Here is a 22,229-nt window from a genome sequence, read left to right as displayed (position 1 = left end):
AGCTGGGGACCCGAACAGCTGTGGAAATACCCAGTATTTGGCTTCTCAACACAGCTTGCATGTGGGCTAATATGTATGATATTGTGATCACAGACAATTGAATTTCTGGCTGCATATGAATTTGATTGTCAATAATAACAATATCATGTATACATGTACATACAGTGCATTGAAAAGGCAAACACTAGGTATTTCAGCTGTAACAGAAGAACTTAATTCATGAAATGGGTGGTGCATCTACTCGGAGCAAAACTTGGTAAGCGTCACAAAATTTTGTTTGCTGAAGCTTTAAAAAGCTTCATGATTAAAACTGAAAGTAACTTATCATAAAAGTTTCGCTTGATTTGCTTTTATGATTAACAGCGTAAATTACATGTAAATATACAGCACTGGCCCTCTTTTGTGTTTGAATGTCAGCTATAAAATTTGTCAGGTCATATCGCTTTCCACTGATCTGACTTGTACACAAAGAACTGTTGTGTTAGCTGTTTGTGCCAGACAGGGCACAAACAGGAAAATGAATACAGCCCTCCTTAATCAGTTCAAGATTGGAATGTCACTGATCAGCGTGTGTACGGTAAAGCCAAGTGGTAATTCTACAGAACTGACCAAATTTTCCAGATTCCATTGTAAGCATATGATTGGGAAAATCCTCAAACCATCCTCTGATCCTTCGTACTTGTAAATCAGGGAATTCTGAGCAACACTTTTGGAATCTGAAATATTCTGGTTTAAAACAAACCTTCCATATATTTAGTCCTGGGTTTTCATTTGAAAGATTTATAAACCCTTTATTTTTTTCTGAAATGAAGTTGAAACACCATCACTTAAATATTTTAACAACCAAGATTTACTACCGAATTCTTGTGTACCATGAGCTCTGAAATAATTGATCTGATGCCTTGTGCCTGTTCTAGTAAGAGAGTAGAGCAAACTTCTATTACAATGGTAACCCCTTTATGATCTTGATTATAAAATAAAAATTGCGGTTTGTTTAAACCATAAAAAACAGAATGAAAGATCAAAGATATAATTGATAAGCAAGTGATTATAGTGATGCTGTTTTGAAATAAATATTTTCAGAGTGTCGGTTTTAGTTTTTATTCAACCCATCACTGAGAACACCTTCACCCCCTCACATTGCCTTGATTAGACATTAGGTCCAGGAAATACGTCACATACATGTACTGTATCTGGACATCGATAGTTTTGTACAAATTGCTTGGAAGTACTCGTATCAGGGTTGAACACATCTTACTCACTATTGCATGTGAAATTCTGATTGCAAAAAGCACGCCCTTCCTTAAAACATCTTGAACGATGAACATTGTTTAAAGAGACTGCTTAATATACATCACACTGCTTCAATGCCCTGCGTATTCCCCATCAGTCTATCTGTCTGTGAGATCTGTCTGTCTGTCTGTCTGTCTGTCTGTCTGTCTCCCCTTTCTTTCTTTCTCTCTCTGCTAGATGAGGTGAATGACTGCCCTATTTCTGAGTTTCTTCCTTCATACGCAGCTAGGAGAGAAAACTGAATTTCACCAGATGAGCCCAGCACTATGCTAGGAGCAAACCAACACATTAAACGCACACACGTCCTACACATATAATAGCCGCTCAAGAAACGTGGGCAGGAAGGACATCACATGTATGAGTATTAGCCATGAGAGAGTTACTTGAGCAAGCTTTTCAATATCACTACCATGGGCAAAATCAATACTACGGTGCCGCACACAGAAAATCTGGTTTTATCCTCTCGGCAAAACGATGTACATTCTTCACAAGTGGTTTTCAATGGTACAGCTGGACCCTTGCACCTAGCAAATGGGGATGTAAGGGTTTCAGGTAGAATGCTGCTGGCATTGATTTAAATATAAATACTGAACATGCATTATAAAACATGCATCCACTCAAAACGCAGCAAGGAAATGAATTTAGACAATGGCCTAGACTACTGCAGCACAAGTTATCCTATGTTACAATCAAATGTAATTAAGTAAATATATTTTTGTTCCACAGCTATTTTAGAAGAGACATTAAATTGACATTGTACATGAGTTAAATTTCACTTATTAAATCACATGCTCAGATAAGATGAATATGTAGGCATTAGTGGTACTGCATGAAGTTTTGGCAAGGAATATTTCAAGGTCACATCAACACACTATATGACCTTCATGGAAACAGCAAGATCTTTTGTTGTCTGTATACAGCTGTATGCCTTTGATAGTTATTCAGGCCTCTACCTAAATGTGTGGATAATAGGGTCTATTCCTTCCTTTTATTCTTAGGTGTGAAATCAGCCCACTAATTGCTTTTCCCATTAATGATAGCTGGTTTGAGATTTACAAGGTTGTAGCCAGCAAACCGGTCCCAATGGAATATTTTGAGTACCCAGGGTTTTGTAATCTGCTCAATGATGGGTTAAATGATGGGAGGCAGCTATAAATGTAAACAAATTGGCCATGAATTCATTTGTTTATTGTCTGCAGCAATATGCCAAAACAGATCAAATACTGCCTTGATCACTAGATCATTGAAGACCTTCTATACATGCATGGTGTGTATAACTTGTGACACTAGAATGCAACTGCGGTTTCTTCTGCATAATGTTGTGCACTGCACCAGTGCTGTAACCTCACACTTAAAAGTAAACACACATCATCTCCTATTGGCCAAACTGCATCAACAAGCTGCAATGATACCTTAGAGGGGCTAATGTAAACACTCTTTCAACCACTTAAAGCACCATCTAGATGACCTGGCTAAGTAAATAGACAAAGCTATATCTACTATCTGCTAGGTTAACAAACAGTGTGAAACCTGATTTTATAGGAACCTTACCAGGCACAGTGCCCCAAAAATGAAAATAGTAATGCCAAAAACCTACTGATTTTGAACATCACATCTATGTTAAATATGGTGACCTTATTCCAAGGCTTCATTAGTGGCTTCAGTTATACTTAATGTTGACTCCAAATTAAATTATGACTCATTTTTAGGAGCAATATTTTTGTCCGCATTGAAGTTTCATTGAACCTTGAACAGGATGTAGATCTGAGTCCTTCACATTAATAATTCTCAGTCAAATAATGGAAAGTATAGGCTCCTAAAAGTAATGGCATACTTCCTGCATCTAAAACACATTTTCCTGTCAGTCCAAGTACATTTAACAATGGAACCAATTAAAATGTGCTGACCTCTTCAAAAAAATGAAATACATATGGAAGGTCTCTGTCGTGTCTACTTAATTATATAACCTATATTTCAAAATTTTATGGCTGTTCCACTGAGTTCTTTACATGTGTCTAGTGGAGAGTATAAACTGTACTGCCTCCCAGCAGTACATGTTTCCATTATAAGGCTGTTACGTGTACCTACAACATATTGTATGTGTTTCATTGTGATTTTGACATATTTGTACTTCTTTCAAGTCTGATCACAATCTTTTGATTTGCATATCCTTATAAAGATAACTTTTACTATTTTACAACTCAAGGGAACTGTAATCAAAATAATTTTAAGAATATCATTACCTTACATTTCATATGAGATTTTTTCAAATTGAAAATAAGTTCTCCTTCCTATAGTAAGCCTATTGTCAGTCAGAATTAAAAAAATTGTTTGTATGCATGGCAGAGCAAATTCCAGCAGCCAAAGCTCATAGGCTGGCTTTTAGTTAAAAATTTAAACATATCCAAATGGATATGGACTAGTGAATTATACAGCTGGTTACTAAAATGTTGACTAGCAGGTCTTGTGGAGATTGATCAAGGTGGGGTTTTTGATCTGTGTACACTACTGTATGTACTAGCTTGTGGGCTTGTGGATAGGAATATAATTCGCTCACAACTAGTATGTAAATTTTATGACAGGTTTGGCAGTTTTCAAATGATTTATATCTGAATGGAGTACTTTGGCCATAATTCATCATTTTGATAAACAGACAGGAGACGTTTGTAATCTGTTTAAAAACCATGATCTGTATGTAGCTTACACACCATTACACAATACCTTGTGGCACGCAAGCTTCAACGCTTCACAATGCAGACTGTGAACTAATTGTATAAAAGGCTTAAAAAAATAACTTGGAGCTATAGCCTGTTTTAACTGAAAGGAACATTCAAATGTTCATTGAATAATCTGCAGCTACAGGAATAGCAACCACACCAAGAATACATTTTTTGTCCTTTTTTGTTTTTGACGAAATTATTCACTCTAGCTTACTTTTATGTCATGTACCATAATGGGTGTCCTATTGGTAAGGAGGGTTGGGTGGGAGGTGTGGATGAGTGAGATGGACATATCCAGTACATGGCTAAAATGTTACACATAAAATATTTGTCACAGGGGTTATCATCGGCTTCATGAAGTACACTATCAATACACTGTTAGGTTTTTAATTTATAAAACAATATATATGCAATATGCATGTCAAACCGGATGTCACTGAGAATTGTTGTGCTAAACATGTTCATCACTTATGCACATGTACACATACTTAAATTACTATCAATCCATCTATGGTCCATACATCCACAAGATTGTTTGTAAAGGTTGTTGTAGTCACAAATTTCAAATGCAATCATTGTTACAGCCTGTAACATTCATCGAATCAAAAGAAAAATTTCAAACTCTTGCTAGGGACACAGTCTATGTTGTTTACACTTGTGCAAAATCAATTACGCAGTGTGGGACAGATGCATTCTGGGGGCAAAGATTTGTCCAGGCATAAACAAGAAACTTGGATATCTGCAACTGAAAGTCACATCTTGACTCTGATTTTCAAACAATAGAAGATATTGGCAAGCTAAGTCAGTGTGGCCTTGAAATTGACTGCTTGAACCAGACTACAGTAACTTTAAAACTTGATACATACAGTACATGTATCCTCTGAGAGGATTTCCTGTCAGGAATTTGAAAATCTTTAAATGCATTTGTAACCAGCACAATGATATCATTCAATGTTAACCCACTGTAAGATGACAAGAATGCGTTGAGACTGACCAAAGTCAACATCTGAAAAGTTTTGAGAACCAAACCAGCAGATTGCATACTGTGATTGACACCAGCTCATCTTCACAACACAATCCTTTTCACATGTTAATCTACCTTCCTACACAAACTCGTTAGAGTGAAAGTACTGCACCTTTGTTGTTTGGTTTCTAAGACAAGCAAGGCTGCATAGATAACAAAATACCTTCTTTTATAACCGAAGAAGGCTTAAAAGAGAAACAAAACTGACTGGACAATACCTGAGATTTTTTTTATGCTGCAGATGATCAATGTATTTCGATCCTTTTATACGCATGGCTGAGAGACAACAGGGTGAGAAATGCCTTTTGGGACTTTCTGAAGAAGATACGACAGTACCATGTCATTTTTCAAATGTCATGATATTATCTGATTTCAAGAAAGATGCCATCAATCACTCTCAATTCACTTTGCTTGTAAAAGCCTTGGCTGTGAAAATGGTCAAAGCTACTCTGGGAATCACTTTCTTGAACATGTACATGCCTGTGCATATATACATATTTGACAGATAGAGACAATCTTGGAAAGAAAGAATAGCTCAGATTCAGCCTAAGCTAAGTCTTGACTATGACTTCAATGTTTCAAGGAATACCTGTATGGAAAATTACTCCTAGCATAAATCTGACTCAACATTACTTACAACTTTACAGCTTTAACTGAATCTAGCAATAGCACCGCCCTGAAATACAAACATATCTGTACATGTACACAGGTTAACGTTCCCTAGAAGAACTAAATTAACTCTTCACTTTTGACCACAAAATTATCATAAGTGCTCATTTTAAGAGAACATGTCACCTGTACTGTATGAAAAGCATACATTCCTTGTATCAGCATGCTATGTAGCTGTCACATTGATCCAAAATGTAATTATACCTAGTGCACTGGTCTCAAGGGGACAAAGATGCTATGACATTCACTTTGGTTTAATGTAAAGGAACTTTATTTTCATCTCTAAAGAGTAAGGGCTGTTATCCTGGCTAGCTGGCTAGGCTGATACATAGATTATAGCTGTATTGTTTAAACTAATGTATTAGTACTTCCGGGATTTTATCGGCATATACCTGGAATTTTTATTGTGTCTTTAATATTCTTTATGATGTTCTTTACATCTTTACAATGGTTTTACAATGGACATCCTCGAGTTGACCAGTATTACAACAGTTCTGTCTACCTTATAATACATGTATGTCAATGAAAGAGACTGATACCAGTAAGTATAAATTAAAGTATCTGTTTGATATCTACATTCAAAGTGTCCTTTTCGAGGGCGTCTGGAATAAAATTTGAAAAATAAGTCTCGGCAAATTACTCTCAATCAAAAACATTGCTCACATTTGTAGACAATACATACATGTACATGTGTGATCTATCGTAAACAGTCCAGCTTCTTTTTTTTTTTAATTCACGTTGGATTCAAAAAGTTCAAACCAACATGTTTATTAATTCTACTGTAGTATATATTGTTATTGCTTTGACCATTATTGCTTAAACCACATGACATCTGACAATGAGGCCTATTATATACATTTGCCATTGGAGGCCAATTTAGCCATTAATGTTCACTTTATACTTTCTTAAGGAATGTTTTGTCTCAATTTCTTATTTAGTTTTGATGCACCATCTGGAATTACTGACTGACCATACTTAAAGGCATGCTCTTCAATCCCAGGGTCAGATCACACGTAAAGGCATCTTTTTTTAATCCAATGGTCTAATAATACCAATCTATCAGCATAAACACCATAGAATTCTTGTTCTATATTGCACAAAAGAAAAGTATAGATCAAACATGTACTTTCAGAATTCATTGTGTGTTGATTTATTCTGTCACTGTGATATGAAAGGCATTACACTGTCAGCATAACGGCACTCTATACACACGATGGGACCAAGGCAATTGACATCTTTGACATGAAGAATGAAGCTTAATTTCATAACAAAGAGTCAGAGAATTGACATTTGTCACAATGAGGCTGCAGGTACAAACCATACACTATAATCAGTACATGTGCATATCCTGAGAGAACTGGGTAAAAATGTATACATGAGATCGTTTTCAACATACAATGGTAACAGGGCAAGTAGTATGGCCAAATACACATGTACAGCAAAGTTTACATCTCAGTTACCTGGTCATTACAACATCCGCTATTCACTTCTCTCGTCGTAATAACACATTTAAAGCCTACAAATTTGTTTTGCAGCCCTTTCTCAAACAGCTGAAATGTACATCCCAACTGCAATTTCAAATCATGAAATGGTCACTTTACATGTGATTTATGTTAAAATAAAACAAAAATATTTGCCCAGGGATACGACTAAAACAGAGCAGGATCACAGTCAGAGATTATCAGACATGTAGGGCACATACTGATAGCAGTGCACCTGGTCCCTATCATTTTAAGCCATGACAGATTGGCCACAGGGAAACCCAGTGACTATGAGAAGCTCATACAGCACTGATGTTCCCAGCATCATAAACACCAATTAACTGAATCATGATCACCGGAGAACTAAAATTACCGAATGTTTCAGTATTTTTGTCTACTGCAGTAGTTCAGCCACATGGTAAAAGGTTAACAGACAAAATAGAATTCGGTAATTAATATGATAGAACAGCACAATATGTTGTTAAATTGTGTTGTAGATTAGATCAAGGCTTCTAATAGGTTTTGACAGCAAATTTTACTGTGTAATTCACAGTCAGAGACAAGACAGATCTGACGCCTCCATGTGATCACACCACAGGTCGATTAGGCATTATAACTGTGATGAATTTTCCTATTATTATCATAAAAAATAATTATGAATATTAATAAATTATTAATATGAATGTTACAGAATATTAAAACTTTTTTACACACAATGTCGTCTACTTTGTGTAAATGCCGTCTGGAAACTCCATTGTTTTGATAATTATAATTATAAATAAATTATGATTATGATTAATAAAGTCATATTTTACATATTGTAATGTGCTTATGTGAACAACCCTCTGGAAACCCTCATATAGTTTCACAATCTATGCCAAAATATACAAGTGACACCATTGCCCAGGTTCAGTCTACGGCGAGAGTTACTACACCGTGTATATAATTATATACACTGTGTAGTAACTCTCGCTGTAGACTGAACCTGGGCAATGGTAACTCTCGCCGTAGACTGAACCTGGGCAATGGTGTCACTTGTATATTTTGGCATAGATTGTGAAACTATATGAGGGTTTCCAGAGGGTTGTTCACATAAGCACATTACAATGTGTAAAATATAAATTTATTAATCATAATCATAATTTATTAATAATCATAATTATCAAAACAATGGAGTTTCCAGTCAGCATTTACACAAAGTAGACGACATTGTGAGTAAAAAAGTTATAATATTCTGTAACATTCATATTAATAATTTATTAATATTCATAATTATTTTTTATGATAATAATAGGAAAATTCATCACAAATATAATGCCTAATCGACCTGTGATCACACATCACATGGCTGTAAAAGTGCATCTTATGATACTCTTGACACTGCGGTCATGGGTGTGAACGGTTATAGTGGATGCTGGGAAAACATCTTTGCAATAATCACAGAGACAGTTGACGGAAAGACAACAGGACACTAGGGTCAGCATTTTGATTGAGGAAGTCTGCTGCCAGACCTTCTTGAATTACCAACACAAACACCCAGAGTGAATGCAAAGGGCTCCCTGCTACTATAAACACCTGATGAAACACTTGTGGTGTAGCATGGCAGACAAAACTTTGAAACTCAAGAACCAGACAGGCATGGCCGTTTTATAGCCACTACATGTAGAACCCTAGCCATGTCAAATTCTTTACACACAAGATTTCAAGCCTTAAATTCTCAACATTGTAGAGAGAAACTGATGCCGGATGAGTGATAACATTCCTTTGCAGAACACCAAACAAGTGTCCATGAGAGCATGAAACGTGAAAATTAACCGTTAAGTAATACAAAGTGGAATGGATATCTGTACGGTCATTTCACAGAGAAAAAACGGTGCATGTATCAATTGCTAATGATAGTGCCATTTTTGCACTAGTATCAATGCCAGACACAGATATCTCATATCAAATTGCTGAAACAATTTTAATGTTTTCAATTCTAATCACTGCATACTAATTGAATGTCTTCATTCTCTTGCTGAGACCACAGGTAATTTTCCCTTTTGAAAACTGGCAGTCTATACTCATTAAATTTAGCAATTATTCATACCAATCATGACAAGCTCACCCTAATTTTCAGAGAATATCTCTCTGCCTGTCTCTACATTTAATTTCTGTGGAAGTAAAAAGAATTAACAGTTCATTCTTCTTTCTGTCATATATCATTTCATCAATTTAAAAATACAGCCAGAGACACAACATAAATTGCTTATGTATATACTCATATATCCTTTTGGGGGTATAAGTTAACCAAACTGTGTATTTTTATCAACAGATTTTCTTTCGCTGTTATATGGACAATTGGTATGAAATAAAGTCTATAATAATAATATGTACATGTACAGCTGTAGGTTGATTTTCAGCTCTTTTTCCTATCGTTGAACCTGAAAATAACAAGAAGAACTGAGCAATACTTGAAACATTCCAGACATATTTCAGGGTGAAAATATCTTTGTTTGGATGCAGCTAGAACATGAGTGATATCAAGAACAGTACACTTAACTCATTCAGGACAATTCATGTTAGTTGTATGTTTCTTGTTTTACTTGGCGTGCAAGAATGTAACGGCCACATACCAATATTGTTGGTCTATTTGTGGAACAGTCTTGCTGATGAAACAAATGCATTGTTCAGCAGAAGAGATCAATATAATTAGTTTTTTTTGCTTTAATAAGAAGTCTTCTATATTCTACTCATTATTTTACCTCTCTCTATCTCTGTTCACTGATGTGCAGAACACATACTTTTTCAATAATCCAGATGCAGCACTCGGCCAGCTGTAACCGAAAGCTGCAAGTGAATGCATTACTGTCATTGACAATGTTTGCATAGCTTACTCCAATTAAGCAGATCAAAGAAGGATCGCTCTTGTCTCACATACCAGAAGTTTTATTTTAGCACAGACATCAGTGATGGGAAACAATGATCTCAGAAAAGACTGCATCTGAAATGTTTGTAATTATATATTATAGATGCTGGCATTTTATTACCCATAGTATTTAGAAGCTGACATTTTCCGAAGTTTTATTTGCAGGAGCACATCACTCTACTGACAGTTCCTCCATGGGAACAGTAAAAAATGAGTATTATAGGCTCATCAAAACACATTTTAATTACCAATTCCATCATAGTCTGGCTTCATTAAGTATGAAATATTTTATCACATTTATCAACATTGAATCCAAACACGCTGATCACATATTAATCATAGCATAATAATAAATGTGTATTACTTAATTATTCAAAGAAACCACAATCAATATTTGATGATTAATTTGCGATTAAATTCAGAACACGGATGTTGTCGGTGTAGACACATCGCATTAACATGTTATTTTCAGCGAGTCAGAAGTGATGGCAAAAAATGGCATCAAAACAAATTCAGATATCCTCAAACATTTCCTCTTTGTAGCATTGCATGGTACGTCTGGGGTACTTTAAAAGTTGAGCAAACACAATTACCAATGTTTATGGGTCATATCACATTGGATGTTCAATATGATATCAATGTCAATGCATATCATCATTATGATGATTATGAGCTTATCTTTCAGAGTCATGTAACAGAAACTCTTGATAGACACATGATTCCATATGCATGTACATGCAGACTATTGATATTCATATGCAAATACAGTGACAGTACTGCAGTGTTTTTAAGCTATACAGAAGCAGATCAGTTAACTTTTAATAGCCGATGAAAATTTGTAAAATATGCAAATTTGCTGCAGAATATTAAAAAACTGAACAAAAGTATCAAAGAAATGTATAATATCGCACAATATCATGAATAAAGCAAGTTATAATAGCATATATAATTAAACTCCATCAACTTTGGGTTTTCATATATTTCCACATGATACTCTTGCTTTTGTTTGTTATGTTTTTCTAATTTCATGCTGAAGTGTCAAGAGTTCAACTGTGTGTACTTGTTTTACTTCTTTGGGAAAGCCATGGAAGTATCACAGCTATTTTACCTGTATTTGTTGGTAAAATCTTCCTGTATTCAAGATCAAATGCCAAAATGCCATGAGTGGGTGTTGATGTATAACACATCCTTATCACCAGGGACAGATTGATGTTCATTAGGGGTTAACGTCGATCAAAACAGCCAAAATTTAACAAAAACAATCTCTTGACCGATAATCTTAATTTAGAATCAAAGACAGATAATCAGAAGACATAAAACATCAAAAAATATGGAAATGTATATTCAGTAGATCTACAGACAAAAATTAAATAGAAGTAATCGGTAAATTAAAGCTGAAGTGTTCTCAGTGAGCAGTCAACTGCATCTCGTAGTTTGTATTTGGAAATAGATACTAGAAATTATTGGCGACTTGCCCATGCTGTATTCATATTATTCAAAAAGAAGTTCTAAACCTTTGATTTTCCAAAAAATAATGACTTCATGGCTTGTGCATGTGATAAGTACATTATATTTATATACATTCCTTTGTTCAGTGAAGGAAAATGCAAGTGTGATATGACCATGTCACCAAAGGTCAAAGGTGAGTGGTGACATGGTCATTACATCACAAGTATGTTCCTTACAGAATGATATAGGCTGTGTCCCTAGTGATACCATTTTACCCACTTGTGCACTGAGTGAGAACGCATAAATAAAGGAAGATCTCTTAAATCCCTCTTTTCACTCTCGTGTAATTTTCATCAGCTCCATACATACATCAATGCAGCTGAAACTAGGTCACTTTTCTCTTTTTTTATTCTCAGGAAACACAATTGCAGCAGCTTATGTAAAATTCTAATGCTACAAAAAGCACAGAACTTTGACACAAATATATCATAGCTAAATCCACTGTAAATTACTGATTTTTCGTGAGCGGTTCTTTTCATCAACATAAGATACTTGCCCTGGTACTAGAATTACCATCCATATTAACAGCAAATGCCACTGAAGTACGTGTAGCTGTGCTACTGTATTCATCATATACGTTGGGCTGAGATGCTATTAGGACAAGGCAGAAGTTAAATACATGATTAAAGTAATATAGGCATGATGTACAAATATTAAAGTAAATTAATTCACGTCAATCTTCTTCACACCCTTAGGAAATAATAGTAAATCTTCTTAGATAGTTTATGAAATAATAAAATTGTGATAAATGTCATACAAATGTCACAAAACTTATGAATATTTACAGCGAGTTAGAAAAGGCAAAAATACGCAGGCCTTGCTCACATCTTCTGGTGAGAAAACAGAGAACGACAACCTTCATAATGCATACGATTCATCTAACAATTGCACTTCATTACAGGAAGTGGATACATGAAATATCTATCACCTTTGATGAGAATATTTTGAACCTTCAATTTGATTTGGCCAGCACTATTTTGTCAGTGTGAACAGCCTAGTAACAATTACAATTATCTGTACCTGTACAATACTGTTCAGTTTTATAGTGTGTATGGTGGCTATAGTCCAGACTTTCTTTTCACAATAATCAACTGCTCCTGTTGATAATTTGCACTTTTGTGAGTGTTTTTGACAGACACATGCAGGAGGTGGCAGTGAATGAATACTGTATGATGTAAAGGACATTCTGATATGTTTTACAAACAGTTCCAGAGCTGAATCATTTGAACTTCATTATGAAGCATCCAATATATTTGGATATGTGCAGACTGACGATGAAGATGTAAGAACTGCCTGTGTGCATTCTGAAAGTATACACTTCTAAGATTATGCAGTATTCAGTATTACATCACCACTACATATAAGTAACCATGGATACCGTAACCATGAGCACCTTCGGTTTTCAGACAGTAAACTCTTACTAGAAGATAGAGTGCCTGAACGCGACTCAGAGAAGTACATTTATGTCACTATGTTTACGCCTTGTAGGTATTCAATACTGGCATGAGAGGTGAAAGAGGAAGGAGCCAATCATCTGCCCTGTATTATCACATATCAGCATTTTCCACACGATAAATGTATATTGCTGGATGAAACAGGAAGCATCTCACTTCGACTTCACAGAACGACGTAATTTGTTTGCCTGCCCGTATATATGGACTGTCCAATGTCCTGTCAATAAATACAGTGTAAAAGCCTGAAAAAGCTCATTACACTGTACCTTGTAGCAAATGCCTCATTACTGCAAATACTTCTCTATAAACTCGTTGCAATAAGGTACAGGTTCTGATCGTACCATAGACAGCAGTACATTTGTATGATATGCTGTCAAATAAGTGTGTAGAGTCCCATACACATGCAAATTTAAAAAGTTCAGCTGAACTTTTACCAGTAATCTCTCAACGTAAGACGTTAAGAAAGTTTTGACAACATTTACATTAAGTTAAACAAATGCATTCTACCTAGAGCAAAAAAGCGTAACATATTCTCTAAAATAAACAATTATTTTTGTCATTGCCTGAGGCTAACATAAGCTACAGAAAAAGTTGGAATCTAGCCAACAGGTATGTTCAATGCATGTGTGCACTAGTGCATACATTCTAGTTTTAGCAATCTGCAAATCATTTCTGTAGCAATTTTACTGGCAAGTGTCACCCATATCTAAGTCCTTGTACCGGTAGATACATTGTGCATGGTGAAATACAAAATTCTTTGAAAATGCCAGTTTTACCAAAAGGCATTCCTAGTTTCTTGTTTTGACAGGAACAAAAAATTCTGGGTCATTTTGCACTTTCTATATCTCATGAATTCGGTCACATCGGCAGGGATAAAATGGCATGGGTACAATTATCATATGGCTTGAGTACATGTAATAATTTGCATCTTCAGTTTTCCAGTTGGGTGAACTTCGGATTTCCACCTGTCACAGGTAAACTACACACTCAATTTGAACTTGAAGCATTTGGTTAAACTGACTTTATTAAATGTGAAGATACTTTTCATTGGAAGTTAACCTTTAGAGGACCAGCTCATGACAGACATGATCGGTTATTTGACAGCATCCCTCTTCAATTTTTGAAGATACTGTCAAGGAGTTGTACCAAGACACTTGGAGGTGTCTTGACACGCACCTATCATCAGGAAGCTGCCCATATCAAAGTGATGCTGGAATAAATAAGTGCAACTTGACATTTTTCAGTCGCCTTGTATCTCCTATGACAGCGGTTGCTATGGCGACAGATGCAGTGAATTGGTTTTATCGATTTGCCGTATGGATATGAATGAAAGAAAATGAAATATGGCATGCCAATCATTTCTATCATTTAGGCGTCTACGTAGTGTATTGCCTTTTTTATTCATCAGCACTGTACTGTCTAATAGTCATACTACTAGTATATCAGCAAGCATGTCTTACACAAGCACAGCAGAAATTATTACAGTTCATGGAGTACATCACGGATAGATTTTAAGAATCTTAAAATCAAGCCATTCTTAAGTTCTTTAGTCATTGAACTACCAGCAAGTAAGCTGGGAAATATGATTTGTATCACCATTTGATGAAAGATTTAAAAGAAAAGATAAAATATTTAAAACTATTTGTTAAAGTATTTTTTTATATAGTACTGGTAGTAAAGAAAGGCAGTATAGCCACACACTATGATCTGACTGGTAGATCATCCCAGCTCAAGGAAAACACTCATCTGCAATCATTGACAGAGAGGTATGGGGCAGAAAACAGAGATTTCCTAAGATGGATTTTGAGTCAACATACCTGTGCAATATTTGAAAAGGTTAAGTAGTCCCCAGTTAAATGGTTTGGAATTCGCAGTGTCAAGCAGTGAGTCTATGTCCGTGCTGAGTTTTCTCAATCCGTGAACACAACACGGTGACAGCCATCATACTAAACCTACATGTCCACATGAATACGCTTTCTTTTCCATTAACTCAACACTGCTTTAACGACATAGCTCATGACTTTGATTTTTAATACATGAATTACTCCGTGGTTGGGTTCAGATTTGAGATGACATGCACTTGAATGTATCTGACAGCTCAAGTTCATGGCAGACACTCTGTATCGAAATGGATTTCTAAAAATACTGGGTCATTTTTCCACAGTTAATCTCTCCCCAGATCTCTCCCCATTTTGCCTCCAAGTTCACCATTTACTATGGCACAGTTAACAGGGATTTGAAAGCAAAAGGCCAAAGAACATTAGCTGTCAATTTTCATTCATTTTTGTGATGTATGTAAGATTAAAGGGGCATGGTACTCGGCATAGTGCCCTTTTTAGTGTACAACAAATTATATTATATATATGCAAACCACACAATGACATGTATGCATCACTGGGTTAAAAAGAAATTCAGGTTCTAAAATTATCATGTTCTGAAATTATCATGTTCTTTGTAAACTACAAGTAGTATCTTTATTTTATGAATTATAAATATGTGTTCTGTATCTTGCAGAAAACTCTAATTTGAATAATTGAATGTTTCATCATCAAAGAAAACAACTTTCCTTGAAAGGCCTTGAATGCAATATCTGGAAAATATTTTGATGATCGTTATAAAGCAACATAATACAGGAATATATTATTAATGATTAAATATACTAACAGTACAATGAATTAAACTGTTTTCATTCAGACTTCAGAACTTTGATGTCAGAATGGGTAGCATCTTTTACAAGAATGTGCAGTCAGCGTAAATGACTGCAAACAATAGCAACTTGTACTGATAAAGACCCTTAAAGTTTATATATTCAAATTTGACAGCTACATATCACGATGGATCTCGATGGATAATGCATTGATTTATATATCCACTACATGCACTTCACTTGCAACTTGAATATTTATGATCTAGTTAACTAGTTATTATTGCATGAGACCATGAGTATATCACACTACCACTAACACAAAAAACATAGGGCCAAAGTCCCTGAAGCTACTATAGATATGGATACAAACTTAAGTATTTCCTGACTGTATGAAATTATCTCACTAAGGTCATCCTAGGGACTTGTAGACCAAATATTAAAGCTGTCTGACCAGCGGTTTTGAAAAAACAAGTAACTCAACAGTTGACAGAGCTCTGCTGTGTTATGTAGAGAAGAACCTTTTGTGACACATGTATTGATGAAGAACCTTTATCAGTATTTTCATTTTAACTTTCAAATTAACATTGTAAGTAAGTTCTGTTGAATAAGTTGAGACTGTAGGTACTGAGAGAAAGCACACTGAAGAGACAAATGTTTGAAACTTAAGAAGTTCAAGGTCATCAAAAGCATTAGAAGGAATCATGTAACACTTTCATCACATTTGCATATTTCATCACAATTTGAACAAATCTAAGTTGGGTTATCCCTAGGGACCTGTACACCAAATAACAAAGCTGTCTGACCAGCGGTTATGAAGAAGAAGATTTTTTACCAAAAACGCCTTTTTTGGCATTAATTTGCCTATTTTCAACAATATCAAAAAATTACAAAAATTAGTTTCTCAAAATCATATTTTTCATCTACACAACAAATATCAAATCAGTAAGTACTGCGGTTCTCAAGATATTTGAGTGGACGGACGCCTCACAAACGGACATACATACATACATACATACAGACTGACGCCGGACGCCGGACGGATACCCATCCCAATAGCTTCTATAGACTATAGTCTATAGTAGCTAACAAGAAATTTCGGCAGTGACCTTTAAAAACATGAAAGAGCCAATTTTGTGATGGAAAATATGATGTATCTTCGCTTTTATTTTTGTGGCACTATGATGAAGCAGTATGGGGAAATCCCTCGTTGTTTTCAGAGACTGACAGCCACAAGATTGCAAGGATAACTAGTTAGTGGAAATCATCAACAAACAACAAACGGTCATAATATTTTAGGAAATTTCCCACGGAAAACAAATAGCAACAAGTTTATAAAGCCGTGACGTAATAGAATGGGTGGAACAAGCCATAGAAACCAAAAGAATACAAGAATTGAAATTATAGTCAAGTTATAATATCAAAACACATAACTGTAAGTTTTGTGCTGACTGCAAACGTAATCTTTCGAACCTAGATTTACATGTGACCTCAGCATCAAATGATCAATTGATGCCTGCTTTAATTCATTGCTGTTCTCAATATCTCGTGAACCCATCCCTCAGATTATAAATCTGATTATAATATGACGACAGTCAGTCTGAGGATGATTTCTTCTCACCTCCATGCTTAATCAGGCTGTGATGAAGTTGTCGACTTGGCAATTTTTGAATTGCCTGACTGACGTCATCCCTGGATCGCAGCTAATCCCCCCACGGCTGCTGGCCTTTTGCCACCTTCTTATGGGTTCATGACGCCCAGATAAACAGAATCACCAAATGCATAGGAAATCGACTGCATTGTTCACTTCTGGAGTGGAGGAATTTGTGTATGAATGCAACACCTTTCGCTTAACTCCATAACTGCTATAGCAGACATACCACAGTGACTATACGGCACAGCTTGGATACAAGTGATCACTTAATGCCTTGTAGGTTTCTCCACTGAAAGTACTTATTTTCTTTGTGAAAAAATAAATTCAGCTCTTGTGGACCATAAATGTCCCATTTGTTGAGAATGTGTAGTGCTGCTAGGGGTAAAGCGAAAAATTTTTGTCAAGAAATAAAAAAGATATACCTGGTACATCATCATTGTGATAAAATTTATTCTTATAACTATCTTTCTCCCATCAACAACGACAAATACAGTAACTAATAGCGACAAAAATGAGAAAATTTCAGCCTAATATTCTTATTTCTTTTTCTCTTGTAAACAAATACAAATGCCAATGTAATAAAATTCAACCAGAGCTAAACAGGATTCCAAATATTCTCTGAGGGAAATATATTTTCATCTATTTTACACCGAAAACTATTTAGATTATTCAATTCTAGTCATTGGCGTAACTCTAGAGTTTGGCCAGTTTATTTTTACCATACACTGTATAGCCTGTGAACTGTCAAGGTACGCACACTCCGTATGGAATGCTTCAAAATCACTTGAGAGACATACAAGCAAAAACAGCCCACCACTTCTCCATATGTATAATCGTTTAGTCCTATAAATGTGTATGTGAACAGTATATATACATCATAAAATATTTACATTATAAACCGACGAATAACCTGCCAGGTACTTGTTTTGCAAATGTGATTGTTTTAGTGCCTGGCTGTCTGAGTTTGAGCTTGTATAAATAATGCAATTTTCGTTTTGGGTTTTACATTGTCTGCTTCAATGTCTGCATTGAGATCTTTATTCTAGTGAAGTAATTTGGCATTGGTGGTGATCAGATAATTAATTTTGCCCTTTTTATTGTTATACAGTATCACATTGATTGCTACCTTTATCAAAGCAGTTGTGTAGTTTCCATTGACTGACGACCTGGCAACAAAGTAGGAAATCTGGCGGAGTCATCACTTTTTTTTTCCCATAAGAGAAAAATAACCTTTCAGGGGATACAACGATAATACCATTCTCATTACATCTTCATGTCTGTGATCACCTTGAGACAATTTGGGAATCACAGAGCTGACTCAATTTTGTGTAATGGTGAATATAGCACGGGGATCAAAACCTCTGTTGAAGGCTGATGCAGAAATGTTGCCTGGCTATCTGTCTTTTTCTCAAAGCTATCCTGTTGCCATGAGCAATAAATTGTACATATCTCAAAGCAACTCAAAGTACTGGTAGCCTCAGATCATGACATTGACATCTCAAACTAGATAAAGCCTATTTTTTCCCTCCTTGCTGATAGTTGAATTCAGGGCACCAAAGGTAATAAAACTTCAATAATACACTTCTCTTTAAACATGCCATTTCTCTTGTATAAAGCACCGAAACTTGTACAGAGGACCGGACAAAGCCAATATCATTTACAGTCTACTTAAAGTTAATTACTGTGTTTGTTCAAACCCTGGTGGTAGTAAAGGAACTATGCTTGTTTTCTACTGAGACACAGACATATCAAGCAAGGCAATAAATATAAACAGACACATAAAGAAAATAATAAATATGACACTTAAAACAGCAAAATATCAGCCCCTCCCCCTCTGCGTCACTCACCAATCTACATCCTCAGATCACCTGTATCAAAATGCTAATATTTCATAGAATAAGTGACAATTAAGTTGTCTGTGTCTGACAAGCAGAGTCGATGATATTGAATTCAGACAATGATTCTGTTTCACCATGTGTCTTTCTCTGGTCAAAGACACTTTCATCTACCAGTAGAGGGTGTTTCTCAGAAATTTGATGGTAATATGATGTACCTTTTTTTTGCTTCCAATGAACTGCTGGTATGTGATGCGTTTTTGACATTTTTTGTGTTATCTTTCAACAAAGATTTATCTGGCTGTTTTGCAATTTCCTAAGATACGCTATTGAAAGGAAAAGTGACAAAAACAAAGGGTAAATTTGTCAGTAGGTCAACTACAGAACGTCGTATTCAATATCATGGTTTGGAAAAACTGAAAACAACAGTACGTCAGCCATCTATGCTCTAGTACAATGTAATCACACCCATAGAAGCACACAAAACCTATTGTCTTGTAAAACCATACCTGTGCATTCATCTCAGAAGCTTAAACAATGTCTGAAACTTTACGTAAGTGGATGCATTGTCTACTTTTAAGTACAGGTTTGACAATGTTTCGAAACTGTTCTTCTGTGTGCTGCACAAACCTTCCCATTACAATAATCGTCTTCCAACCTTTTTTTCCTGAGAAAGGTACATTGATTGGAAAAACTCTGAACTGCCTTGTTCTTTGGTTTAACTGACTGTTTTCTAAAATATTGAACAAATTTTTTTTGAAACGGGGTAAAAATTTTAAGCAACTCTTACAAGTGTTGAGAAGCACAGGACTTCTTGTTGGAATGTTTGCCATTTCTTTACATTGGTATTTCGAATATCGCGGTTTATGAGCTTGAATACTCATTTCCCTACCAAAAATTGATTTTTTTACACTCTGGTTTACCACTCAGGTCACTTTATCAAGATCAATCACGGCTACTTTGCAGTGAAGTGTTGTTCATTTTGGAAGACAATGGTTCCACGACAGGGCAGTAACAAATAAGAGCATTGGTATGCACATAGTACAGTTGTCAAGAGTGTCTGGTCCGTGTTCTTGACAGACATTTTACATTAAGCCGCACTCAAATGTGATTACCCAATATCATTGATTTATTCCCATCAAATCTGATGTCTGCACTAAAAGAACCAACAGAAAGCCCACTCACTCTCGAGTCTGTGGCCAAGCTATAAATCACAACATAATTGGCTCACCGCCCTGTTACTATCTGAACCTTTTCCGAAGTACAAACCAACTTGAAATCTTGATGACATCAGATGGTAACTTATTAACAGTTACAGAACCTGTCAACCTGAACAGCTGACAGAACAGCCGTTAAATTTGAATTTTTGACTAAACAAGATACTGCTCTGAAAAGGGTTGACAATAATTTCGTTTTGCTCCACTGAACCAATAATCTTTTCGGTTCAACTTTTCCTTCCACACCCTCAGAACTCGTTACACATTGAAGCCCTGGATTTATGAGCACAGTTCAAACTGGTGCTACAGTAATTCGGGAACAATGAATCAACAATGCGTGAATTACTCTGGGTATGAAGGCAAGAATGAACATGCTGGAATACTGGCTGACAGTAGATGGTGTGGAGGCTTGTAGTTCTTATTTGCTGACAAGCCATCTTGAGTTGAAAACGAGTTCAAACTCAGTCACTTTACACATGTGTGCTAGTACCCACCAGGGTATGAGAGCAAACAGAACTGTTTATGAATCAAAACAAACGTCATTGTGCAGTATTCTCGCTAGACAGTGTGGTTGCAAACACTAGTATCTCCCTTTTCCGATAAAACGTGTGGATGTTACACCCTTGATTTTAAATGAGTATCATCAAAACGACACTGGAAACCCGAGATTCGAAACATATACGTTCCATAATACTTGGGCAGCCGTTTCAGTTGTTGACCCGTCTGACCTAGCTTCCTTGTTTTCTCTCCATGAAATTAAAATCCAGCAAAGATTCTACTGGTTGGATGGGCAACAAACAAATCGTTACTCGCACCGACTCGAAAAAAAAAACTCAAATATAACGTGCAACTAATACATCTTGCGTCTGGAACTCTCGTTATTGATTTTCCTGTTTTGACGGGAGCATTGCCACTGTTACGGTATCCAATATCAGGTGATCTTCTCAATGTCTTCATGCGACCACAGTCAATCCACGGACACTTAACGGCGTTAGTTCGATTTCGTGACAGCGTAAGTTAACCCCCTTCTCCTTAAGCCCTCCCTCCTTTCCTACCTCCCTCATACTACACATTATACATTTACTGCGAACTAAACTTAACATAAAAACAAACAAACAGCATTTCTACGATACCTAGCCACCACTGTGACTAGGTCTTTCATTGCAAGTCCACCTACGATTAATCTTGAACACCATGTAGGTGATTGGAATGAGCGAGGTCGCAGACAGCCGAGCTCCCTTTTCGCAATCACCCTGGTCGCAGTTGTGCTTCATGTTGGATCAGGTGTGATGCATTGTACGCACGTGAAAACACTCGATCGCCACCGGTGTTCTGGGTTACGATCCCCAACCATTTAGCGTTGGAGATCGATGTGTATTATGTACCAATGTAACGATATACGAAACCCGAGTTGACAACAACGATGTGACGTTTCTACTTACTTGTCCCACAGGTCGTCAGCACAGAGTACCTCCAGAGCTTTCTCGGATTATTGTTGTGGCGAATTCTATAAGTGAAGCCCAGTACAAGAGTAAAATAACCGTTCAAAATTATAGATGAAGAACACCATCACACAGTTCACAGACGCCGCTGAGGTGTTTCCTGAAGCTTGGTGTGACGTCATACATTTCATATTATTTGTAACAAGGGGTCAAAGACTGAAGTGGAATAGGGAATCTGCGCTCATGCGCTCAAAACCTCGTGATTGCCACAAAAATGAATTGCAAAAGCAGTAGCTAAAGCAGTTTCATCCAATCAGAACTACAAATATTCCAAAACTTCCATCGATATAAGTATCGTAAACTCAGGTCACATGTCTCT

The 22,229-nt window shown here is 36.1% G+C and overlaps 1 protein-coding gene across 1 annotated transcript in view; it reads right to left on the bottom strand.

Annotated features, from left to right (window-relative positions):
* The window catches only part of LOC139121630 (tumor necrosis factor alpha-induced protein 8-like), a 56,041-nt gene extending 33,812 nt beyond the window's left edge, over positions 1 to 22,229 (bottom strand). Inside the window, exon 1 of the mRNA XM_070686683.1 lies at positions 21,851 to 22,229. Within this exon, the coding sequence (XP_070542784.1) occupies position 21,851 (1 nt within the window). The 5' untranslated portion in view covers positions 21,852 to 22,229. The remainder of the gene's footprint in view (positions 1 to 21,850) is intronic.

This window comes from Ptychodera flava, chromosome 21 (genome assembly GCF_041260155.1).
Source record: "Ptychodera flava strain L36383 chromosome 21, AS_Pfla_20210202, whole genome shotgun sequence".
Lineage (NCBI taxonomy): Eukaryota > Metazoa > Hemichordata > Enteropneusta > Ptychoderidae > Ptychodera > Ptychodera flava.
This window is presented reverse-complemented; position numbering and strand designations above follow the sequence as displayed.